At 54.4% G+C, this 24,693-nt stretch overlaps 1 protein-coding gene across 9 annotated transcripts in view; it reads right to left on the minus strand.

Moving 5' to 3' along the window:
• Positions 1-4,613: 4,613 nt before the first annotated feature.
• RALGPS1 (Ral GEF with PH domain and SH3 binding motif 1) overlaps positions 4,614-24,693 on the minus strand; it is a gene marked incomplete at both ends in the record, with an annotated part of 243,661 nt that continues 223,581 nt past the window's right edge. For 3 of the 9 annotated variants that reach the window (XM_079706615.1, XM_079706614.1, XM_079706610.1), the window contains 6 exons: positions 4,614-4,643; positions 8,488-8,579; positions 10,356-10,461; positions 10,636-10,728; positions 12,458-12,563; positions 13,950-14,030. In XM_079706615.1, the coding sequence (XP_079562741.1) occupies positions 4,614-4,643; positions 8,488-8,579; positions 10,356-10,461; positions 10,636-10,728; positions 12,458-12,563; positions 13,950-14,030 (508 nt within the window). Of the gene's footprint in view, positions 4,644-7,832; positions 7,932-8,487; positions 8,580-10,355; positions 10,462-10,635; positions 10,729-12,457; positions 12,564-13,949; positions 14,034-24,693 lie in introns of those variants that run through there. The other 6 variants (XM_079706613.1, XM_079706609.1, XM_079706608.1 and 3 more) reach the window with 5 other exon arrangements.

The following is a 24,693-nucleotide window of genomic DNA, read 5'->3' on the forward strand; positions in this document are numbered from 1 at the left end:
ACTGTTGGCTAAATAAATGCATGTGACTTTAATAAATTGAGCAATATTCATTGGAAAACATTTAATTTCAAAGTAAACAAAAATGTTTACACTAAACTATTTAATTAGTGAAACAATTATCATCAGTGTAACAAGCTGAAAAATACAGCAACTTGATACAAGACTGAGGTAACAAAATACTTCACCAAAAATCTAAAGAATCCCACAGAGGGCTGATGTTCAGTGGTTACTGTGGATGAGACAATTCACAAGAATTAGGGAAAGTCCTTACTCAACTGCATGCAGGGGGTCTGCCGGGAGAAAAGACAGCCCAGGAGAGTGCAACAGACTGAACAAGAGACAAATTAAAATGTAAAAACTGATGTTCAACTTACTTTGAATAATACGTAAGAAATTGAAAACTACTCTCTATGCAACATTTTGAATGCTAAGTGGAAAACCATGCATTTTGGCACAAAATTTATTGAAGGTTATACCATACTAATAAATTAATCACTATTGTTTCATTATTGAATGGTCACAGTCATTCAGAAATGGATAAAGAGATGAGTGGTTATAGAACCGACAGATGATCCATCGCTGCTGCTGCGAGCAGGGGTTTCGGGGCTGCCCGTGGCGCACACACACTTGTGCAGCACCAGCGGCGAGGAGGTCCATGGGACGAGTTCTCGACACCCAAGGACATGCAGCTCTCACTCATGCTGTACTTGTCTTTAACATTGAAATTAAAACCAAAAAACCTCTGAAGTAAATACTGTGAGCATTCTGACCCTACCCTCCGGTTCCACCTCGGAGTCCTCACTGTGTTCAGCTGTAGCTCTGTGCCTGGCTGTTCTGTGCCAACCAGTCACTAGGACAGCAACTGGACTTTTCAGTCTGTTGAGCTTTTTGAAGACTTTCTGGAGGAATCTGCACCTGGTTTCTACCCTGTGCTAGGAGGGAGGCAGGGTCTTGCTGGGAGAGAGGAAATGGCATGGTGAAGATTATTTGTTCATTGAGGGGTCAGCTCCATGAGGGCAGGGCTTGGGTTTGTCTTGTTCTCAGACTTTTCTATCCTGGGTGGAGCCTGGCACACAGGAAGCACTCACAAGAGATGAGAATCAATGGATGAATGGGTGGTTTCACACAGAGGATCTGTTATTTCAGAGGGACTCTCGTAGGTTTTTTTTTTTTTTTTTTTCCGTTTTAAAACATGAAGTCACCTAACATGCAGCATGATGTGGGGCTGATTAAAGTGATTCATGAAAGTCACAAAAAATAAGTTAGGTTGTGTTTTTAGCAACGTTCACCTGGTTCTAAGCAACAGTAACGTGGACCCAGAGCTCTAGACTCCGCCTGTGGAATGAAAGCAGACCCTGCTTGCGAATGACTTCCCGTTTTCATGGACCATTTTTCCACCTGTACAGTGGCATCCTAAAAGATACAATTCTTGGGCTTGGGAGGTGGGAGGAAGACGATGAAAGAAATACTGGCCATATTGGTAACAAGAAAAAACACTTTATAAACTCAGCTGGCAAGAGAGAGCGGGTTCTTTCATAAGCAGAATCGCTTCAAGTGTCTTCTCTTTAGGGTCCACAGGGGACAGGGTGATGAACGGGCAGGCTTCTTCAGGGAGGGAAGGGAGGCCACACTGGGCACACTCAGAACAATATTTCTACTGCTTTCCACCAAATCTATCCTCCACGAAGTTTCAGTTGTCAGAATGCACTTGGCTGACCTTGAGTTACAAACCGTGTTGGACTGAGAGGGGTGAAAATTACTCCAGGGGAGAGGAGAGTGAGCTGTGTGGGCGGCATTATGAGGATACCGGCTACCTGCTCCACAGTTTGTAGACAGCATTCTATAACTTTCATCCTGGGGTGCCATGATCTCTTTGCTTAACAAAAAATGATACAACATATGCATGCAAGACACATCACCTTCAATGTTTTCACAGACATTTGTGCACCATGACTAGTCAAAGAGCAAGACCCAGAAATGCTACCTTCCAGGGCCAGAATCCACCCGGGGACTTTCCCCTTTGGGGTTTTGTGCCTGTCCCCCTCTGTCCCTGGCTTGCAGGCCTCCTCACCTGCAGCTTGAGGGACAAACCAACACTGGAAAGACAATCAGCACTTAACTCACATGCCTGGCCCTGAGCCCCTGCTGGGAGAGAGCCAAGTGCCTTACAGCCTCATCTGCAGGACTCTGCTGGTAAGTTCAAGGTTCTTACCAGTTCTATGAGAATCCAAGCTAGGAATGTTTCCGGGAGGGGACATGGGATCAATCTCAATTTTAGTGGGAAGACTAGACACTTTGAAAAGAATTGCAATTGTGCTATTTCAAAATTAGGCTCAGAGGAAAACATTTGTAAAGACAAGGAAAATCTGTAAAGGGCAAGAAAGTTCCTGATTTAGTGTGAGTCTGAAATTTTGAGGTTTTTGGATTGGCTTCTATAATTTCATGTCAGAAAAACCAGGAGAGTTTGAAGAGTAGAGAAATTCAAGGAAAGTAGTCTGGTAATTTCATTCAAACTTAAGACTTAAAAAAAATTAACAGGTAGAATCAGATTCAATGTAAGTTAAAGCGTTAACACTGCATGGTTCTGGTGAGAGATGTTTGGAGTGTCTGCTGTATTCATTCAGCCTCCAGATGCTAATTTGAGCAGTTGTTGGTATGAATTAGGTGCCTTCATTCAACCCCAGCTGCGGGAGGGTGTGCGAAGCACCGATGACCAAGGTTTGCTGGCCTCAATTTCACCTTCTGGAGTTTCTCCTGGCATGAAAGTATTCTAGATTTTGCTCTGAAGGAGGGTTACGGAGCATAGTAAGACTCAACCACAAAATAAGACCCTGATGACAATTACTTTCCTCACCAATTCATCTGAATTTTCACAAAAGTGGTCACCGTTTGATCAAAATACAGTGGTGGGTCCTTTGGTAGTTCTTAAGTCGACCTATTATTACAGTTTATTGGTTAAGATGTTGTTTTGAAGCATCTTGCCCAGAAACTCTTAAGAGTAGTTTAGTGTCTGATCAGTGTGAGCTCTGAAACCACAATAGCAACAAGGACGCAGAAATTCAGTCTCTTTCAGAAAATCATTAAGAGTTTCCTTCTCAGAACTAGGACACCCAGATTAAAAGAAAAAGAGAGAGGAGGAAAGAGGGGAAGGGAGAGGGAAGGAGAGAGGGTGGGGAAGGGCTGAAGGGAGAAGCTCTGGTGATAAGGCTACCATAAATAAGCTAATTTTTATTCATTACTTTAAATAAAAATGTATTTGTGCAAAATAAAAGTCACTTAAAAGTATGACAAGGAGTGACAGATGAAGGACATTGTTCACCTGAAGAGCTCTCAGCCCAAAGCAGAGCTCGGACCGTCCCCTCCCCAGGGCTTTGCTCTCGTCACCATGGTCATCAACAATTGTGCCCTTGGACTTGGATGATGGAGAACTTGCTGGTGACTGTGTTTGGGGGCAAGAATGGGGGAGCTTAAGGCCTCAGTGTCACTCAGCTCCCCAGTGTAATCAAGAATCCCAGTGGCCCTGCCCTGGCAGTGGAGGCAAAGGGGTGAGAGGATGGGAGCAAAAGCCTTGCTCGGCGGGGAGAGGTCGGTGCAAAAGTAGCTTCTGAGCAGCCGGTCAGGTCACCGTGCGTGCAGGCGGCCTCGAGAAGCTGGCAGAAGGCGTCCCGACTTCCCATGCTGACCCGGGGGATGGGGGAGGGGTGAGAAGAGCGGGGCCTTCAGACCCTGCGGGAGAGGGGCTGGGAGGAAGCAAGCAGGCCAGTGCCGGCCCAGTCCACGGTCCTGAAGCTGGGTCTTGCCTCAGAAGAGCCGACGGCAACAAGGCCTGGAAGGGCCCCAGGGGCCCAGGGAGCAGGCCTTCCGGATGAATAGCACCCATAGGAACAGAAAACAAGACACAATTTAAGGCATTGTTTGTTTACAGTAAAAGAATGCGAGGGACCCTTAACACAGGAGGAATCTGGGCTCTCACTCTGACCTTCCTCGGTGGACCAGCCTATCGCTTAAGGTTAAAGCAGGGCCTCAAAGAGAATGAAGTGTGTGATGTCGCGAGTCTTGTGCCAAAATGCATGTTTCTCGGAGAGTCCACGCTCGCTCGCTTGCACGCACACAGACACGGCACGCACACGCAGAGGACGCTTCGGGGTTGTACAAAATCTGAGGCAGCCCTGTGGGCGAGAGACCCGGCACACTGGAGCCAGTCCCCGCCTGTCCCTTTCCTCCAGCCCTCACGCGGGGGGACGCTGTCCACTCTTTTGTGCAGGAGAAAGCACTGGGGACCCAACGTGGGACGGATGCTCTCTGGTCACAGCAGCAGCTGGTGGACGGATGAGGGCCCAGGGAGGGAGGACGGGTTGTACAGTCCGGGGACCCATCGCGGCCCCGTGAGGTGGTGCTGCAGAATGGGGGTCATGGGGGTGGCTGGGCATCGGCAGGCGGACCCCCGCACCGGTGGAGCCCTCTGGACTGTGAGGCCTCGGCCATGTCCCCTTGAGTCCAGCTCTGAGTCTCACAGCACCCCACCAAAGGCCTGTGCCCCGGACACGCGCTTCGCCACCAGTCCCAGGCCGGCTCCCAGAGGCCTCTGAAGTCACTTTAAGTCCTGCAGAGACTTATTCAAATGACATAAGGTTTGCAGGTACCTAGAAGAGAAAGCTCAGCCTCTTGTCAAAGTTCTGACCTTTCAGGAGGGGACGGGGGTGGTCCCTAAGGGAAGGGTTCAGGCCTGTCCCAGTCAGTCTGTGAATCAGTGGGTGGTGGGGGAAGGGGAGAGGGCACAGCAGTGGTACCAGCCACCACGTGTTATGGGGCTGCTGTGTGCCAGGCAAGGCTCTGAGTACCGCATCTGTATTGTGTCCTGAGTCCTCACAACAACCCCAGGAGGCAGGTACTGGAATCATCCCCATTAAAAAGATGAGGAAACTGAGGCTTAGAGAGGTGAAGTACACAGCGGGTGAGTGACAGGGCTAAGACACCAGCGCCCACGCTCTCCACCTCTATCCTTGGGTCAAAGCACAAGTGCATTTGGAGTGGAGAGCTGACCAATCCTGCAGGACAAGCACATGCCTCTGGAGAGGAGCGGGGGTGGTTAGCGAGTGGCAGGAGTTGGCAAGTGGAAGCACAAGGAGAAGGGGGAAATTTGGGGATATCGGGAACCCCAAGGCTCCCCATGCTGTGTCCCCAGGCCCAGATCCCAGCTACCTTTACTGCGGGGACCACCAGCCCCAAGGTCAGGGTGTTTCTCCTTCCCCTCAAAGCTGCGGACACGCCCCCAGCCCCAGGCCTCCTCCCCAGGCACTGCCGTGGGGTTCCCGGAAATTTGATGAGAAGCAATTTCATCAAAAACAAATTCATCTTGGTGGCAATTTGGTCAAAATGATGAATTGGAAAAAATGCATCTCCTTGCACTGGGAGACAGTTATAAGAACGGTCACAGCAGCACTGTTCAGAATAGCCAAAAGCAGGAAATCATTCTTGGGATCACGGACAGAAGAACTGATAAAAAAAATTACAAGTAAATGAATGACAGCTATGCACACTGACACAGAGGAATCTTCGGAACATACTGTAGGAGAAAAGCAAGTCACAGAAGAAACTATACAGTTATGGTTCTATTCTTTAAAAAAAAGTTTTAAAAAATGTACCCCAGACAATACATTAAGGAATCAAATACATGTGTTCACATTTTAAAGGAATGGTAAACAAACAAATCAGGAGAGTGGTTATGGCGCATAGGTGAGCGGGAGGGAGACAGAATTAGGAAGAAGCCCTTGGGAGGGAGGAGTTCCGAGGACTGGGGAGGTCCTGCCTTTAGACTGGGTTGTGGGTACACGAGTGTTTGCTTTATTGCTGTGGTTTACACCTTACACATATGCTATCAATCAAGTTTAAGTGTATTCAGTGCTAGCACACACAATTTTAAGAAATGCAGTTCCACAAAAAAGAGAAGTCACCTTAGTCACTGAGATTTTCTACAGGAGTAGATGCATTTCTGTAACTCCCTCATCGCATGCCATCACATGCAGGTAGTGTGGTTTATTTCAATAATCCTCTGCTGTGGAATATTTAGTTTTGCCAATTTTTTCTTATTACATAAAGCAGAGGGTGGGAACATTTGTTTGAAAGTAAATTAGAAATAAAAAGGGGGAAAAGTAGAAGAAATAGAAGACCGTCTCCCTTAGGTCTAAAAACTGGACAAAAATACTTAAACGTTGCCAAAGCTTGTCATGGTACACCACGTTTGCCAGACGTGAAATTCAGACCATTTGTCCTTCTGACCAAACACCTCCTCTACCAAGTGGGTTTGACGCAGTTCCCTGCTACCTGCTGGGCAGTTGCTGCTACCCTCAGGCTGCCTCCACCCCCAGAGAGTCAGTGGACACTTGCTCAGGGCAGCCATCCCTGCTCCCGGCTGCCCCCTCCCACCAGGGCCACGGCTGTCACCGTGGAGCAGATACCGAGGCCCTGCCTCTCTCTCCCCCCACCATCTGTGTGGTCCACCTCAGTCCTTGTCACTCCTCCGGGTCACCTGTGTGTGGCAGGTGAGCTCCAGCGCAATGTGCTCTCAGAGCTAAGGAGGGGCCCCAGGCATGCACGGAGTGACCAGGGTGGAGGAGGTCAGGACTCTCTTCCCCTCTTAACGTGACCTGAGGCAGCACCTTGTTCATCGCTTTGAGGTAACCATCAACCAAAGACCCTGGTCTCCCCATCGTGGAGATGGGCAGGTACATTTGCTTAAGCACAAAATACACTCTGGAGACCGCAGAGCTGTAGTTTCTTGTATGCCATTTTAGACATTTTATGGGCACCGACATGCATATAATAAATATGCATGTGTATTTTAACACAAATGAGATTGCCCTTACGCGTGTTTTTACACTTTACTTTTTCACTTATGTCTTGGAGCCCCTCTCAGATGATCACACACAGATCAGGGGGTACACAATAGGGGTTTACTGAGGGTTGCCGAGTTTCCAGGTGCTTTTTTTTCTCTCTTTCTATTAAGGACAATGCTGCAGTGGACATTCTCACCCATACACCTGTGTGTGCATGTGTGCACATATGCCCCAGACAAATTTCTAGCAAGTGAGCTGGGGGACTCGAATGCAATTTATTTTCAGTTTCCCTGTGGTGCCTCAAGTTTATCCCTTTATCAGTCTTGTCCTACCGTTTTAGTTTGTCGAGGACTTTCTGCTAATTTCGCCGTCTAGCTTCTTATCGTGTAGAATTTGATCAGCTTGTTATACATGTCCTCATCGATGTTACAGATGAAAATCCTGAATAGGCCCAAACTGAGCACAGAATCATGGGACACACCACTAGAGACCTCCCTCTGCCTTATGAGAGCCGCTTTGAGGGGCCAGGAAGTCTGTGACTGTGCTGTGACCAGTACCACTGCAGCCCCTGCCCTCTGGGCCTCACACGCCTGCTGTGAACTCGGCACCACCTTCCTCCTCCTCGAAGCTGCCACCAGTCTATTCCAGCCCTGGCGCTCTCTCTCCAGATGGAGGAGAGGGACCCAGCTCCCCAGCCCCTCTTCCAGCTCATCCCTGGGGAACAGGTCAGGGAAGCTCAGTGCTCCTGGCCCCAGCAGCCCACCTGCTGCCCGGGCTGGTGTGAGGGCTGAGCAGCCACCCCTCTAGCAAGCCTGGACAGCAGAGGCTGTGCTTCCAGGCCTTTGGCTCGAGGGCAGGAAGCTGAGCAAGCCAGGTCCCCGCCCCGCCCACCCCCACCCGGCAAGTACAGACTCTGGTGTCAGGCAGACCGGGGTTAGATCTTACTCACCATGGGGCCTTAAACAAGTGTCTGCCACTTTCTGAGCCTCAGTGTCCTCAGCATAAAACGGAGACAGTATGGGAACCTACCTCACAGGGATGTTGGGAGGATTCGGCCAATTCCTGCACGTAAAGCATTTCTCCTGAAGCCTGGTCCTGGGAGGGGCAGCAGTGGGGGGCGGGAGCAGAGCCTCAGGCAGGCATGGCGGACCAGAGGTCCTATTGGTTCAAGCATGCCAAGGGGCCGGACAGCCCCACTCACCAGCAGCCATGGTTGCTTCTCAACAAATGAGCTATTATTATCATTATTCCTAAGGGTTGTCGGGGGCAGGGAGGCCCTTTTGTCAGGTTGGAGTTTGCCCATGAATCAACTTTCGGGGGGTGACCTCAGTAGATGCTGTAGCCTGACCCTTGGGGCACTATCCCACCTGTAACCTATCTCTGATGGATGTTTCTGTGGCGAAACATTCTGTTCTGTGGTTTCTGTAGGAAAGACAGGGGCCAGGTTCAAAGTTCTAGTCTGAAGCTGGGCTTAGTTCCAAGAGGGGCAGTGGGTGCCCTGTCTCATGGGAAAAGGCTGATCAAAAGAAGGCGCCTGGGAGCTTAGCTGTTAGGCTCTGGGGGAAGGAGGGAGGTGTGTTTTCTATGGACCCTTAGTCCCGAGGGTGGGAGAGGGTATTTTAGGTAACAAGCAGGACTTTGGTGACTTTACCTGAGGCCTGTTGCTTTTACATGCGTCATCCAAATGCTTGTGCCACAGTATTGCATGAAACCGGGAACCAGTCTGGAACTTGTAAACATTGCCTGACGGGTAGAAAACCACTGGTTAAGAGGAAGGTCACATGGGAGGGTCGGCCTGTGACTGTGGCGTGAAGATAAACGTGGACCTGGGTAATTAAACTAGGGAAGGTCAGGAGCAGCCCAAGGCAAGCTCGGGGCATGTAGAGGAGGAGGCTCTCGTGCTCCCCGCCTGTCTCTTTGGACCAGGGCTCTTAACCATTTTTCCGGCCATGGTGCCTTTGGCTCTGGTGAAGCCTGTGGACCCTTCTCAGAATTATGTTCCAAATGCATAAAATTAAATACAAAGAAAATCAATAATACTGAAATACAGTTACCAAACTGCTAAAAAATAAATGAGTGATATCATTCTCTACGTGCTTATTTATTAATGTGCTAATGACAAGATCTGGGGGCAGGCCTGATACTGTACTGTAACTGCAACAAGCTGAACAGAAATGTTATTCTAAGATATCTGCAATAATACGTGATATGAAAATATCCGTGGTTTCTCTTGCAGATAAAATCACAGGTATTGTGAACATTCTAGTTAGTAGTTTAATACCTATAATTGAAGGAATTAGAGGTCATGGGAAACAGATGTGATCTTTTTCCCACCCAAGTTCACAGACCTTTTGCATTCTATCCATGGACCTTGGCCACCTGCTGTGTCATATTTCCCTCTGCTTGGGGACAGTGCTTTCCTCTGGGCTCAGCCCCGAGAATGGCCTGTGGACCCCATGACCATACAGTCTTTAAGTCAAGCTGGTATAGGTACAACCTTTACTTCCTAAAGAAACCACCTCTAATCTGGTCCCAGAGCCTCGCGGAAGAAACTCAAATGGTAAGTAGCCTGAGGAAACACTACGACGTGTGCGTAGCCGTACGTGTTTCAGTCACTCAGAAGCAGAGCAGAGGACTTGGCGCTCTCCATTCCCTGGGCCCCTCGAGGCTCTCACTTCTTTAATTCCCAGCTAACAACATTCAAACCCTGACCCTCCACCAGCACCATCATCTGCATTACCTGGGAGTTTGTTAGAAATATAGAATCTTGGTCTCCACCCCAGATCCACTGAATCCAAATCTGAATTTTTACAAGATCCCTGGGCAATCGTAGGTACATGAACCCTGCATTAGAACATTCCTGTGAAGGTGTGAAGATGCTCAGGGTCTTTACAGCTCCAGTGAGCTTGCCTAGCTAGGATACCCAGGAAATCCGGGGTTTTGTCATGTGACACAGGGTGCCAAGGAGGTTAGCATGGCCTATCCTGAACCTCAGTGCAGAACCTCTCCTTCTTCTCAGCATGGTCATGGGGGGAGTATAAAACCAGGAGGAACCGGGAGATGACTGGGCAAGTGAAAGTTGGAGCTTTTATAGAAGGGTTCTTCTCTGATTTGGCCTTGGAGCAGGACACTGCGAGAGTCTCACGGCACAGGCAATGCCGGGGTGTCCTTGAAATCTCCCAACACCCAAGACTCCTCCAGCCACATGGTCACTGCCTCATCCAGCGCTATGTATTCATTCCAGGACCCTGAGGCTAGAGTTCCAGGGGTGATGGGCCCCAGTAGCCATAGGTGAAAAGGATTCCGGCTGCCACGTGCCATGCACACTGCTCAGTGGACACACCCACCACGATCTAAGCAGCTTTTGTGGACCAACGAGGGGCCCCGTGAACATCAGAGCCTAAAGCAAAAGGAAAGCAGCAGCCTCAGAAGTCCCTACTGTTTCAAAACGCACATTTAGCAGCAGAAGAAAGAGGGTAGAGAGAAGCTGCAGGCACCCAGCGCTGGCCTGCTGCCTACCTTTGTCGGGGTTATTCAGCTGGAAGATGTCCGGGTGCTCAGGGTCATCGGGCAGCTGCACCATCCAGCCCACGACGGAGACCTTTTTGCCAGGTGTGGATTTATACTGCAGAGGAACAACAGCATAGCCGTGAGGCCCACACCCTCCGCTCCCCAGGGAAGGCCGAGCTGGGCCAGGCGAGGTTCCTTCCACTCCCGCCGCCTTGCCCACCTCCACCCACCCCCCTGCACTTCGCACCAAACGAAGTGCCAGCACAGAGGGGCCTTTCGTGGAACGTACGTGTTTTCTGTCTGTGCCCCTCAAGGACTTGGCTCCGTAGTACAGGAGGGTGGATCCTGAGAGTATGACCCAGTACCTGGTCCACGAGGACAGCTGCAGAGGCAGAGTGACAATGTCACAAGTGGAGGGGCAGAGTCCCCCACGGCCTGACTAGAGACCCAGCTACACGGGTGGAAAGGGGGGGCCCCTCCTCCCGAGCGGTGCCAGCGCAGGCCTCATCTCGTCGCTGCCCGCCACCCCTCAGTGCCACTCCTCCCAGGGCCCAGAGGAGGGAGACTCCTCAGCAGCTCAGCAGCCCTAAGCCCTCCCTCTCCTTTACCCCAAGAGCCTTTCCTTTTCCCACGTTGTTTAGGGCAGTGCCAAGGCACAACTTCTATGTATTCGGGTGACCTGAACCCAAGAATGTCCTGGGGAAAAAGAGTTTCAAAACACGGACAAGCTAAACCATAACCTAGAAGAACCATAATGTCTGCGATGGGGTGCTCTGGCTGCAAGTGGATGGCAGCACTTTGAAAGCATTTATGGCTAGAAGTGGGGACGCCTGGCAGGGCCAAGCTGCAGGTGTGGCTTTTGTTTCTCTAGGCATGAAGCAGACTGCTCTACATCACGACCTACAGGCTCCTCTTCACACTGGCGGGGTGGGGACGGGGGACGCGGGGTTGGTGGGGGAACTGCGTCACCTCAGATGGTGAAAGCACTGGCTTTCAGATCTTTCTGACGACACCCACAGGTGTGTACAACACACGTGCATATGTATGTTGAACTGAAAGAAGCTTCATGAAACAATGTTCACTTTTATTATGTGTAAGAAACTCCGACATTTTCCGGTCTATTCTATCCTACTCAGAAATATGGGTCATGACCCCCTGGATTAACTTCATCGCTCACCAGCGGGCCAACCAGCATCGGGAAAACAGTGTCTCGCTCTGGCCCCAGAATGACTGGAGCCTGGACTCTGGGTCCAGGAGGGCAGCAAGCAGGTCTGTACAGCAGACCAGATATAGGGCCTCATGTCGCAGGATGCTTTGTGACACTCTGGGTCCAAGGGACAGAGTGTGGCCCAGGGCTGGGATGAAGACTCTTCTCCTCACCCAAGAACCACCTAGCACCCGAAGACAGGGGAGCTTCTAGAGCAGCACCTGGGCTAGGGGCCTGGCATCTTCACACTGGGCGCCGGTAGGAGGGGGCATCTCCAAGTAGCTTTGTGGGCAGTGGACAGGGGCAAGCAGCAGCCAGGGCAGGAGAGGAAGGCCAGAGCAGACACGGGCAGATGCTGCCTGGAGATGCAGCTCACAGGCGGGCTTGCAGGCAGCTTGCCGTGGATGCTCCGTAGAACAAACAAAGAGGTCTTGGCAAGCGGCTGAGGGGTCATGGAGCCAGGGACATTTGGGTTCAGCATGTGGTGACCCAGTGGCTGATGGGGGAGCCTGAGAAGCCTCCTGATTCCTTGTCCCTGTCCTTTCCACCACGCGTTTCATGATGCTGCCGAAGGGGGAGGGGATCCGCATCGGGATACCACCCAGGCCGTGCTGCCCGGCTCCGGCACAGTACCCACCCCGACTCCCAGGGTCTCCAGGCCTCCACCTGCCCTCAAGATAATTGCACAGTCCCATTCACCGTCTGCTCAATGTGTGCAGGGCCACACACATGACAGTCCTGCCAAGTCCTCCAGGATGTAGGGACTATTTTATCCCAATTTACAGATGTGGAAACCGAGGCCCTGCCCACTCAGTGGCACAACTGGACTGGAACCCTGGTTGGCCGGTCTCTGGAGCCCATGCCCTCCCTTGCTGCCTCTAGACAGATGTGCCTCTGCACTCACTGCGGGCTTCCGTCCTTCCTTGAGCAGAGTTTTCCTTCTCAGAGGCCCCTCCATGGTGGGGACCGCCGCCGAGCTCCCCAGCGTACAGATGCACGGGCCGGTGGGGCTGCGGGGGAGACCACCAGTCAGACATCGCCTTGGAGGAGATGAGGTTAGGCACCCTCTCACCCACTGGGGCCCACGGGTCCCCCACTGCCGTGTCCGTAATGGCGCCACAGGACAAGGACTCAACAGTGCTGGGCAAGGCTGGGGAGGGGAGGGCCCCGAGGGCCCGGAAAACCTGAAGGACGGTGGCCTTGGGCTCACCCACAGCTGAGAACTTGCACCTCGCTCGTCTTTCTGAGTGCTGAGCGGCTCTAGGCTTGGTGCCCACGTTCCCTGTAACCCAGGGCCCCAGCAGCACCCGTACCCTATCCTAGCTTCCTCTCCACCTGCGGAGCTTGGGGCCTGCGCAGCACCTCCTCCTTCCTGTGCTGGCAGGAGCGGCGAGGAAGTGGGAGTGGAGGGGATGGAGTAAGAAGGGGGGCAGCGGCCCCAAACCCCCACGCCCTGCGCCTTTGCTGCAGGGCTCCTCTCTCCCCCTCTGCCATGGGGATTCGGGCGCCACCTACAGGTGAAGAGTCCAAGTGCAGCACAGCCCAGACCGCTCTCCTAAGCATCAGCTTCAGCTCCCGGGATAGGCACCTCCCATAGACACCTCCCTCAACCCTGCATGAAAGCCGAGCAGCGCTCCCTCCGCATCCCAGTGGAAGGCATCACCATCCACTGGCTGAAGGAGCCAGAAACCTGGGGGTTCTCTCCTCTCATCAGTTCACCCCCGAAACCTCATCGATCCCAAGGACTCATTGATCCCATGCCCTAAATATGCCCGTCTCAGCCACCCCACTCCCCCCACCTCAGGCCAGAACTTGGTCATCCTTTGAACGACTGCCCAATACTCTCGCCTGACCTCCCTGCGTCCACGCTTGCCTTCCTCCCATGCACCCTGCACACCGTGGCCAGCATGACCTGGCCCTGCCGATACCTTCCCCCCACCCCCAGGCAACTCCTCCAGTGCCTTTGAGACCACCATCCTCTCCCCCTGCTGGATGTGGCTCTGGCCCACCTCTCTGGCCTCACCTGCCACCCTCTCCCCCGCTCATTTCTTACAACGTGGACTTTCCTTCACTCCCCAAATCCCCCAGCTCTTCCTGCCTCACGGCCCCATGGGCTGTCCCTTGGGCTGCAGGTACTCTTCTTACCCCTACACCTCTCTTCACTTTATTTGGCTGATTCCTATCACTCTTCCAGTCTTTTCTCCAGGGAGGCCTCCTCTCTGGACCATCGGCACCCGTGATTTTCTGTTCCGTTTCTGCTCTCCTGAAGCAAAAGCCCTACAGGCTGAGGCAGAGGCTGAGTCCGTCTCGTCGGCAGCATCAAGCACAGTGCTTGGCACCCAGCAAGCACCACAGAGCTACTTGTCGAATAAATGATCACATGAATAAATGAATACCTGTAGACGCAGCTCCGGGTTCTGGGAGAATTCCGAACTGGAACCCGCCAGTTGGGCCCCAGCGTGGCATAGAGACGTCCCCTGCTTCAGAGGAAAAGGGTTGAGTTTTAGCAACAGCCTGGAAAGACCAGCTACTCCTGAAGGAGGCGAGGGCATCGCAGACTATGTGGTCATTAGCTCAGGAAGCCTCAGCCCCAACTCTTCCCCCAGCCTCCTCAGTCACACTGCAAGCACATCTGGGGCACAGCTGGAGCTGCTAGGTTAGTGAACACAACACCCCTGGAGCCTCCATCAGGGCGAGTCCCCAAGTCTCCAGGTAAGTGTTTCCTTAACCTTTTAACTGAATGTTCACCTTTCTTCCAGTGTCAAGGGGATGACTAAGATCCAGGCACACCCCTTATCCCAATGTGAGGTTGAGAGAAAATGCTGTGTAGCCCAAATATTCCATGGTCAATCCAATTAAAAGCGCACAGACACAGAATTGTGGGCCGTCTTGCATGTTGGCCCAGGGTGGGGATGGGGTGGGGCATGTGTAGCATCATTATTCACCCGGGCACTACTGAATTCCTCTGTTTGCTACGTCTTCTCCATCGGACAGTCTCTTTGCTGGCCCCAGATGGTTCCCTGCAAATCTGCTCTGTGACCTGCTGCAGTGTCCAAGAATTGGTGCTCCAGGACCTCTCCGTGGGCTGCCCATCAGGCCGCTCTCTCACCTGTAGTTCCCCAGCAGGTGAGCCTTTCCAGGGGAAGATGTAGCTTCCAGGGTAGGTGGGGATCTTAACCTATTTGTGGGAAGGCTTCCGTCTTCCTCTCCTCTCTTTATCCTTTTCCTCTCTTGGCAGAATGACTTCCTGTGTCTACTTGATCCTCCACCTTCTCCCCACCCCTGCAGCATGGTCTATCCCTGGGCTACAACTTTCCATTGGCCAAACAATGATGCAACCCAATTTATAAAGCCAGACAAGGTCCAGACGTCCATTTCAAGTGTTCCCTCTGTTGTCCACTGCCAGTCCCAGGTTGCCACATGTTCCCCTGTGGCACTGGACACCTGGGGGGTGGTGTGGGGTCATCGTCATTCACTGCAGCAGGTGCATCGCGCCATCACCGAGCTCAGGTTCCTCCGAGAGGGGGCTGCATTGCTCTCTGTCCCTCCATCCTCCACTCAAGAAGGAACTGGTTTTTTGTATTTTTTTTTGCGTTACGCGGGCCTCTCACTGTTGTGGCCTCTCCCGTTGTGGAGCATAGGCTCCGGACGCGCAGGCTCAGCGGCCACGGCTCACGGGCCCAGCCGCTCCGCGGCATGTGGGATCTTCCCAGACTGGGGCACGAACCCGTGTCCCCTGCATCGGCAGGCGGACTCTCAACCACTACACCACCAGGGAAGCCCAAGAAGGAACTGTTCTTGATGACCATCTTGGGTTTGCTATCCAGAAGCCCGCGTTCAGGGCGGGTGGGAGTCTGATGGTCCTCCAAGTCGACTGCTCTGGGACCCTGTCCCTTTCGTCCATCAGCCACTCTTCTTTAGGTGACAAAGAGCTGCAGCATGTGCTTGGTCCCCCAAGTCCTCGAACATAATGGGTCTCAGCCCATGCCCCACCCAACCCTCGTGACAGATGATGGTCACAGGCCCACCCCACCCACACCACGAGCCGTGGCTCAGAGGTCCCGACATGCTCAATTCCCAGCCTACAGGCCACACTGCCTCCTCCCTCTCTTCATGGCTGGGCATGACGCCACGGCACGTCACATCCCCGTGCTTGAGCAGGCTGTGCAGAGTGCCAACAGACTGCCTCCGGGGACACTCCCCTCCCCAGCTGTAACTGGGATCGCTTATGAGTCAGGGCAGGGTCTGACGGTGAGCATCTCTGCGCCCGGAGGATGTCTCCTCGTTTGACCTGGATTCCCGCTCTGAGCCGCCATCTGTTTGGAGTTGGAGATGGAGCCTCCCTTGGCAGAGCTGGATCCTCCGGCCCCTTCTTCTCCACCTTTCTTCTCATGAGTCTTTGTTCCTGGTACCCCAGGAAAATGTGTGACGACAGTGGACTGTTCCACAGATGGGGCGATGTGATTGGTGCTACTACCATCTCTCCATCATCTTCTCCGCTTCTTTGAGACACTCCATGGCTGCACACTTAGCAGACGTTTGGCAGGACTGACGTTTGTTGACAAAGACCTTTAAGTCAGCATCTTCCAACCAGTCTAGGCTTTTAAGCAGTCTTTCCTCACGCTCCTCCTAAAGGAGTGAGGTGCTCCCAAGGGCAGTGGACTGCTGGGGGGAGCGCAGGGACACCGGGGGTCACAGGGCGGCTCACGGGAGAGTCATTAGTTAATGACCGCTCCTATGTGGCAGGCCACTGATGATCTCACGGGAGCTTTGTTTCAGCCACATCATCCTCCCCAGAATGGGGAACTGAGGCTCAGTGATGTCAAGACACTTAACCGAGGCATGAGCCAAGTAAGTCAGGATTTGAACCCACAGTTTTCAGGGTGGGAGACAGGTTGTCGCATGGGGACGAGTCCGCCATGGGGACAGGGTCCTCGTTTGGAGCCAGCACCATGTGGGCGGCTTCCTGGCATTCTGCTCTCAGAGGCACCCCTACTCACAGGTTTCTGCTGCAGCTCACACTGGACGGGCTTTGTCAGTGTCTGTGAGGCTGGATGGCCACAGATTTGTAGACCCTGGATCTCCTGGGCTGGGGCCACCTCCCAGGTCCCTGGTCCCTTGACTCCCCCGATGGAGTCTTCTCCTGGTGGTTCTGGCTGCCTGGCATTTAAGAGCATCTGCCATTTATCACCCGCTTACCAGGAGGTGGCTAAGTGCTTTCACACAACGTTCCTCCCAGCTCTGTGAGGGGCACTGTTCTCACCCTGTCTTAGACGAGGAAACTGGGGCTCAAGGAGGTAAAGCCACCCATTGGCCTGTCATTAGGGATGGAGACACAAGTGCTCACATAGGGAGGATGTCTTTTCCAGGTGAGCCAAGGGCCTGCATCAGTCAAGCTGCTCCAGGTGGGGGAGGTCAGAGCCTACTCCACCTGGAGCCTGGGGAGTGACGCTGGCTTTGAAGTGCAGTGTAATGGCAACTTTTCCCCAAGGCCAGCTTTTAGGAGACTATAGGCAGGTGGTGGCCAGCCTTCCCTCCCAAGGCAAGCACTGCAGGGCTGGAGGAGGGCTGTGACAGGTGGGGCGGCTCTGGCTGGGCCCAGGCAGGCTAGCATCAGCACAGAGGAGCCAGGATCTTCAGCCACTGGAACCACTTCCAGTGCTTTGAGAAGATTTGTTATTTGAATGTTCACGGCCAGAAAATGCAAGATGAGTGGGCAGTGGTATCTGGTGAACTCCAGAAATAAAGGCATTTCTCCAATTGATGGGGCCTCCCAACTCCAGAACCACAGATACCTTTCCCAGCAACATACTGGGAACAAGTGGCTGAACAGAATGTATCCCAGGAAGGCCATTCTACTGCTCCCTCTCAGGGATAGATCTTGAGGAGGAGTGGGGGAAGAGGGCTGCAGTAGGCCACCCTCCTCATGGGAAGTCTGGTCTGGGGAAGCTGTGGGCTGGCAACCAAGTAGAACACCTCAGTCCCAAAGTGTGTTCAAGAAGAAGAAGAAGAAGAAGAAGATGATGATGATGATGATGATGATGAAGATGATAAAGATGATGATGATGGGGACAGGATGGTGACGATGAGGATGAGGATGATCAAATGATGGGATGGGGGCTTCCCTGGTGGCACAGTGGTTGAGAGTCCACCTGCCGATGCAGGGGACATGGGTTCGTGCCCTGGTCCGGGAGGATCCCACATGCCGTGGAGTGGTTGGGGCCGTGAGCCATGGCTGCTGAGCCTGCACGTCCGGAGCCTGTGCTCCACAACGGGAGAGGCCACAGCAGTGAGAGGCCCGTGTACCGCAAAAAAAAAAAAAAAAAAAAAAAAAAATGATGGGATGATGGTGATGACGGGGAGGATGGGTACCAGGCAACGTGCTAAGCAGTACTCGTTCACTATCCTATTTAATCACACAATACTGTGGGGCAGGCACTGTTCTTATCCCCACGTTATAGACAAGGAGTCTGAGGCTTAGAGAGGTGGAGTAACTTGCCCAAGGTCACAACATAGGGAAGAGGAAGATGGTTGGTGCCGTTAAGGTGGAAGCAGCCAGGGTCCTGCTTAGGCCAACAGCATCATGAGAATTCAGACTGGCTGAGGCAGGTCTGAAAGGCATCTTCTCCTCAGTAGTTGTCTAGGTACACATTAGGCGGTAGGTATCTTGGGGGTTAAATTTCAGAAAGCCCTGAGTCTCTGTTGCTGGTCCAGGAGTGGGGAGCAAGGAGAAGTCTTGGATAATAATTACACTGAGGCCTCAGTAATCTTGTCTTAGCGGAAGTACCAGCCCCCCCCCATTCTTCTAGCTCAAGTGCACAGGGCCCCTGGTAGGAGTGTACCTGTGGAAGGGTTCAAGTGATGCTGTTCATCAACAGTGTCCACCTGCACCAGCAAACGCTTGCTGGGAGGCCGTCCCATTGGACGAGGTCTTGGTCCTTGCCGCTACCTAATGACTTACCCTCATCTGAAGGCAGGAAGCTGCCACCCTAAGTTCTGCTGGGCCTGGGATGTCCCTTCCTGCAGTACTTGTTAAAGGGCTTTTGCTGCCTGGGAATCACATTTTTCTCTGGGTAGCATCCCTGATCCACTGAGTGGGTCCCTAGGAGCCATATCTGCACTGCATGCTTAGCTAAGGGGACAGAACCACCCCTGAGCCAAGCCAGGTCAATCAGGTTTTCTCTCTTGGCAATTAAGAACCAGATTTGAGAGGCTGACAGTCAGGCTCTGTGGCTCGCTGAAGCTATAACATGTAAACTTGGGAGCTACGAGGCATCAAGCTTCCCCAGTGTGAGCCGAGAGGTCTAGAAATCTGGGCTGCAGAAGGAGAGGAGAGCATAGCAGGTATGCATGGAGAAGGGTCAACACCAGACGGAAGGAGGGTCCTGTCCACCTTCTAGGACCTGACTCTGAGAGGTTGTAGGTGCTGGACAGAGAGGCAGTGGGCAGAGATTTCTCAGCTACCTGTGAAGTCGCAGCAGCTAACAGACAGGGCCCAGCCCTTGTTTGTCAGGGTCCAAGGACAGGATCAAGCAAAAGGCCAGGGACTGTTGCCCGCTTTTCTCTCCCAGAGGGGCCTGAGCTCCTGGGTGGAGCCTTACTCACCAGACGTCAGTGTCTGATGCTGACAACAAGGCAAGAGAGGTCATCTCTGGGGGAAACCAAAATCAGAAGCTTGGCACATCACCCAACTGGGCTGCCACCCAAGGCAGGGCAGCAGAATGGAGCAGTGGGATGGACCCGGGGAACCAGACTGAGGGGTAGGAAGGGGAGGGCCACCAGCCTGGGGGGTTCCTGGGCCTCAGCCACAGGGGATGGGGGTGGGGCAGTGAGGCCCTCTGTGAGGGTCACCCTGAGAACAGCCATCCTCGTGGCTGCACTTCAGTTGAAGTGGACCCCTTGCCTCCAGGATCGCCCCCAGAACTTCGCCTCCCTCTCCTAACATGCTGCAGAGTTTGGGGCCCAAGAGGCACCCTTGAACCCTGGCAATCCCAAGGCATCTACCAGAGTCCTCTGACCTTCTCCAGGAAGAAAAGGAGTGTTTTAAAGACTCTGACTTGGGGGTAGCAGGCTTGGGGCTCTGCTGTCATGACTCCACTTTCCTGGGGTCTCCCTAAGGATGCTAGATTTCATAGGCTAAAGACAGCACAGTGCGGAAACTGTGTCACCCAACCTCCTCTACACCCCAGAGCACCTACAGGCCAAATGTCGACAGCACCCTCTTAAAGGGGCCTTCCCCGCAGTCACCCTGGAGGCCAGCAGGGCTGGCAGACACTTGCCTGCACTGTAGCCCATCCACCCCATGACGACTGAACTGCCATGTGGGAAATTTTCTCTTCGTCCCATCCAGCCTTAGACTCCGGGATCTCTTGCTTGCTGGCGAGAAGTTCCTACTGAGCGAAATTCACACACATCCCAAAGTAAGTTCCCCGACAGGAGCAACTGCACCTATGTGTCCAGTATTTCCTGTGAGCATCCTCCCTGTAGAGCTGGGGAACCTGAGGCTTGGAGAGCTTGAGAGACATGCCCAAGGTCCCTGAGAGAGTAAGCAGCCCTGACCTCAGCCCTGCCCACCCCTCCACCCTCCAACGCTGCTGACAGGGTCCAGAAGTCACGACGACCTCTCTCTGCAGAGGAACACTCAGAACTTCAGGGACCAGGGCTCATCACGGAGCCCACCCCTCCTGCAGAGACTCAGCGGCACGCAGCTTCCCTGGGCCACCTCTCCCCTCCTTGGACACGACTCAGGCCTCGCAGCCTCCTCAGGTCCCAGGAACCCCCTTGAGGGCCCACTGTGGTCCTCTTCACCCAATGTCCTCGGCTTTTGCTGAACCATTGCCTCTACCAGAAGCCACCCCTGAGCCCCCAGTCTGACTCGGGTCCCCCTGCTGGGCTTTCCCGTCGCGTCCTCTTCATGAACCCCTGTGCACCTGGCATCGTGGACTGAATCTCTGTCTCCCACCTCGGCCGTGAGCCGTGACTGGCCCCCTGATGCAGCTCGGACTCCCCAGGAAGGAGGATGAACAGCTCTGCTTCTGCGGGGGGGGGGGCTGGCGCCCTTTCCTCTCCTGCTCCCTTCCCCTCTCCCGCCAGAGGGGCTTCCTCCAAGGACCCCTCGGCCTCCTAGTCTCTCCGCCACCCATAGTTTGGCCTGTCTGTCACGTGAGAAGGCCATTCTGCACAGCCTGGCAACGTCAGACTAGAGCAGAAGGATGGCTGAGTATTTCGGAATGAACTTTGTGACGTGCTTTCATATTTCACCCCTTAAAAAGTGACCAGGAAACATTTCTGATTACACCCTCTTTGAGAAAGTTAAATGTTATTTTTTTCCTGGGTGAAAAAGAAACATTTACCCATTGTAGAAAATTTGGAGAATACAGAAAAAGAAAATAAAGTCTCTCAATAACTCTACAAGCAGAGACAGCCAAGAGGAATGATATTATGTACCTTCAGACATACACACATATGTGTTCATCCCCATCACCCGCTTCGCTCTCTGTAAAAACTTCATTTAAAATGTTTAACTCCTACGCTGAGATTCTTGTTCTCACTTCAGTGCCAACGCAGGCATAAAGAAGCAGCTGTTACCTCTTACGGACAGGCCCGACTAACTCTCCCTGCTGCCCGTTCCGTTTCTGAGGAGGCTGAGGTTTGCTTGAGGCCAGCCTGGTGCAGCGTCCACAGTTCCCACCTTCCACTTCATCCAGGATGCATTGAAAATGCCTTTCCGGGGCCACCTCCCTGCCTCCTTGGGAAAGCAGATGTGACGCAGGGCTCTCCTGCCTTTGTCCCACTCCCAGGACACAGGTGAGAAAACATCAGGTCAGGGACGTGAGGGGCGTCCCACCCTTGCCCCCTCCCGAGACTCTGGCCTCTGGCTCCCCAGGGCCCTGACCCAGGACCACCACTGTGTCCTCATTCTGGGCCCTGAAGACAGGGAGGGTCTTTGGGGGCCGCCTGGGGGCTGAGAAATGACCAGCACTGCCCAGGGTCTGGCCGCCTCAGGGTTCCCGTCTCTTCCCGTCCCTCCTCAGCCCACGGGCCCTGCGACCTGCTGAGGCTGAGCTGGATGAGGGGCAGGAGGGTGAGAGCAGCGGCAGAAGGCCCCCTTGGCTCTTTGGACCCTCCACGGTCCCAGCAGGAACAGCGGCTGGGTGCGGCCACTCCGCCAGACAGCAGCCGGACGGGTCCCGGGACTCTGGGGGCTCCAAAGCGGGTGCTCTTTAAGGCTGGCCACTTCAGGAAGCACTGGGCGCAGCCTGAGCTCCGGCTGCCACCCAAGGATGCCTGGGGGCCACAGGGCTGAAACGTCCAGGGGAGTGAATCAGGAAAGGCAAACTCGCAAGATGGGCCACACGATCCCACCCTTGGCCAGACAACGAGAACCATCCTACCCGCCTGTTCACAGCAGCATAAAGGCTGACTATGATGTGCCCTGAGACCAACAGAGGGGTGTGTGCCGGCGGCGGGTCGCTGGCCTGGGCCTCCCGGCCCTGCATGCTGGTATTTGGCTCCATGTCTCTTCCTGGCCAAGGCCAAGCTTGTCACCAGGGCTGGGGGGCAAGTCAGTTGAAGGTTGTAGCCTGTAAGCTTCAGGGCTGGGGGGCAAGGTGCTGCCCCCCCCTCCCAGCCTGGCCTCTGGGGACTGGGACAGACAGGACCTCCTCCTCTGGGGGGGCTGGCCCAGCCCTCTCCTGCACCCTTGTCTCTGGTTCTGACGCCACCGTCCACCCATGCAAGTGTAAAGATGCAGGGAGAGCGGGTTCTTACAGCGTCTGCTGGGAACAGCGGGCGGGGAGCCCGGCAGGGGAGGCTCCTTGGGGACAGCCGCTGGTCTCTGGGGCCAGGAAGAGTGAGGCCCGGCTCCCGGGGAAGAGGGAATCTGCTCCCCTTCAGTGAGCAGGGGCAACGTGGCATGGGGGAGGCCGGCGTGGACGGAGGTCCCGTGGGCCTGGGCTCTGGGCGGGTGGAGGTTAGGAATAAGGGGGCCCAGGCAGCAACAGAAACTGTGGCCACTGAACCGTGAGAGAAAGCGTGTGAGATAAATCCCCTCCGGGTCTCCCGTGGGGTCTTCAGCAAAGTCTAGAACGCTCACATGCTTTTGAGGGAGTGGACTCTTTCTGGGGGACATGAGAAGAGGCCAGTGCAGGATGGACATGGAGACTGGAGGCTGGGCCGCGGGAGCTGGAGACCGAGGGGCAGCTGGCGTCTGGACCGTCAGGACTGCCCTGGGTCTCAGAAGGCGCCAGAGGGGACATCCTAGCCCCGCCGGCATCTTCCAAAGCAGGTGGTCTCCTGTTCCCCTCCGCAAGAAGGGGCCGGACCGGGAGCTGGGTCCCAAGGAGGTGAGGGACAGGCCATTCTCCTGGAGGCGGGGCTGGACACCTGCACAGGCCAGCTGTCTGTGAGACCAGCGCTTGCCAGAAAGCCCACCCAGTGTCCTGTGAGAGACATTCAGATGGAGAGCGGGTCTAATGCTAGATCCTAAGTGAAAGAGACAGAAGAGAAACGCTGCAGCGTTTGGTGTTTCCCCCGAGTGGAGCACAGCACCGTCTCCCTGAGCGGGAATTCTCTCTCCACCTTCCTCCCTGGTAGCTCTGATCTCAGCCGTGGGTGCTTAGTAGGAACTGGATCTGCCACCCTCAGTGACTGGCAAGGTGTCTGGCAGGGAGCAACTGCTTAATAAACAGCTTTGAATGAATGAGTGAACGAGTGAACACAGGGAAAGGATGAGTGAACGAAGGAATGAACGAGCCATGAGCAGCTCCAGGTGTGGAGACTATTCAGGATCAATGTCCTCTCGTTGGCCCGTGGTTGGGGAGGTGCTGGACTGCCCGTAAGCCCCCTTCCTCGGGGCTGCCCCACGAGTCCCCTGACCGGTGCTGAGAAAAGTCAAACTTCCGCTCGTCAGATGCGGAGTCTGCCCGGTGCCTGTCTGGCTCTCACCCCTCCCTGGGGTGGGCAGGGAGAGGGCAGCGGGGCCCGTTTGCCTGTGCTCCCCAAGTCAGAGCAAACGTCCCTCCAGGAGGCCTGCGGCGGGACAGAGGGAGCAGCTCCGAGGGCTCAGGGCGTCGTCCCTCCCCCTCTCCAGCCCCCACCTGGGGTTTCACGAGGACTGATGGACTGGCTGCCCGACGTGGGGCCGGTCCCTGCAGCGTCACGGCGGCTCTGGACGAGGCATGGTGGCGAAGAGGTGGGCCCCATGATCGGGGGAGGTGGACGTGGGTCAGCTCTGCGCACCGGGGCGGGTGAGGCGGGACTGCCACGTCACCTCTCCACGCCTTGCTGCCCACAGGCACGAAACGAGGACATTTTACGAGTAACCACCGCACAGCTAGGTCTGAGGATTGGGAGAGACCAAGACAGTGCCTGGTACACAGGGAGTGCTCAGCAAAGATCACTTATCCCCACATGATAGCACTCTGCCCTGTACGGACTGGCCGGATTCACCCCTTCTCTGGCCATTTATGATTGTGGAGGCTGAGGAGACAGGCGGCTTCAACACCAGAGGAGGGGTGTGTGTATATGTGTGAGAGGCATGTGTATGCCTGCATTGTGAATGTACACCCAAATTTGTGTGAGCGTACGTGAGTGTGCGTGTGTATGTGTGTACATACACACGTACGCAGAGGGTATAGCGTGTGTGTGTGTCCGTGTGTGTGTGTGCCTGTCTGTGCACACAGGCCGCTGTGCACACAGGCTAGTGGAGGGGCTACTCTGAGGGACGGTGCAGACCTGCCTCTGCGTCACTGGGTCTCCCTGGCTCCCCTCAGAACTTAAGTCGCCACGATGCCCTTCACCTTGGGCGGCGCCTAGGCTGTGGGAGCTCCCCGTGCAGTGTCCCTGTCTTCCCAGAGCCCACCTGGTGCCTGGCGCAGCGGAAGCGGCAGCAAGCGGAGTAGGCGCAGGGGGTGAATCCCCGGGGCAGACGGGCTGGCTGCAGGGAGCCCAACCCCGGGCCAGGGTCCCCTTCGTTCACCAGTGCCCAGCACGGCAGGTGTCGGCCCAAAGGCCTGAGGCCACGGGGGTGCAGCGCTCTCAGACCCCACCAGGCGGAGCCACAAGCCCATCTCCAGACGAGGCCTGTTCTCAGGCGTCTGGTTTCCAGAACCCTCATTTCAGACCAAATCTACACCCAGG

Source organism: Hyperoodon ampullatus, assembly GCF_949752795.1.
Source record: "Hyperoodon ampullatus genome assembly, chromosome: 6".
Taxonomy (NCBI): Eukaryota; Metazoa; Chordata; class Mammalia; order Artiodactyla; family Ziphiidae; genus Hyperoodon; species Hyperoodon ampullatus.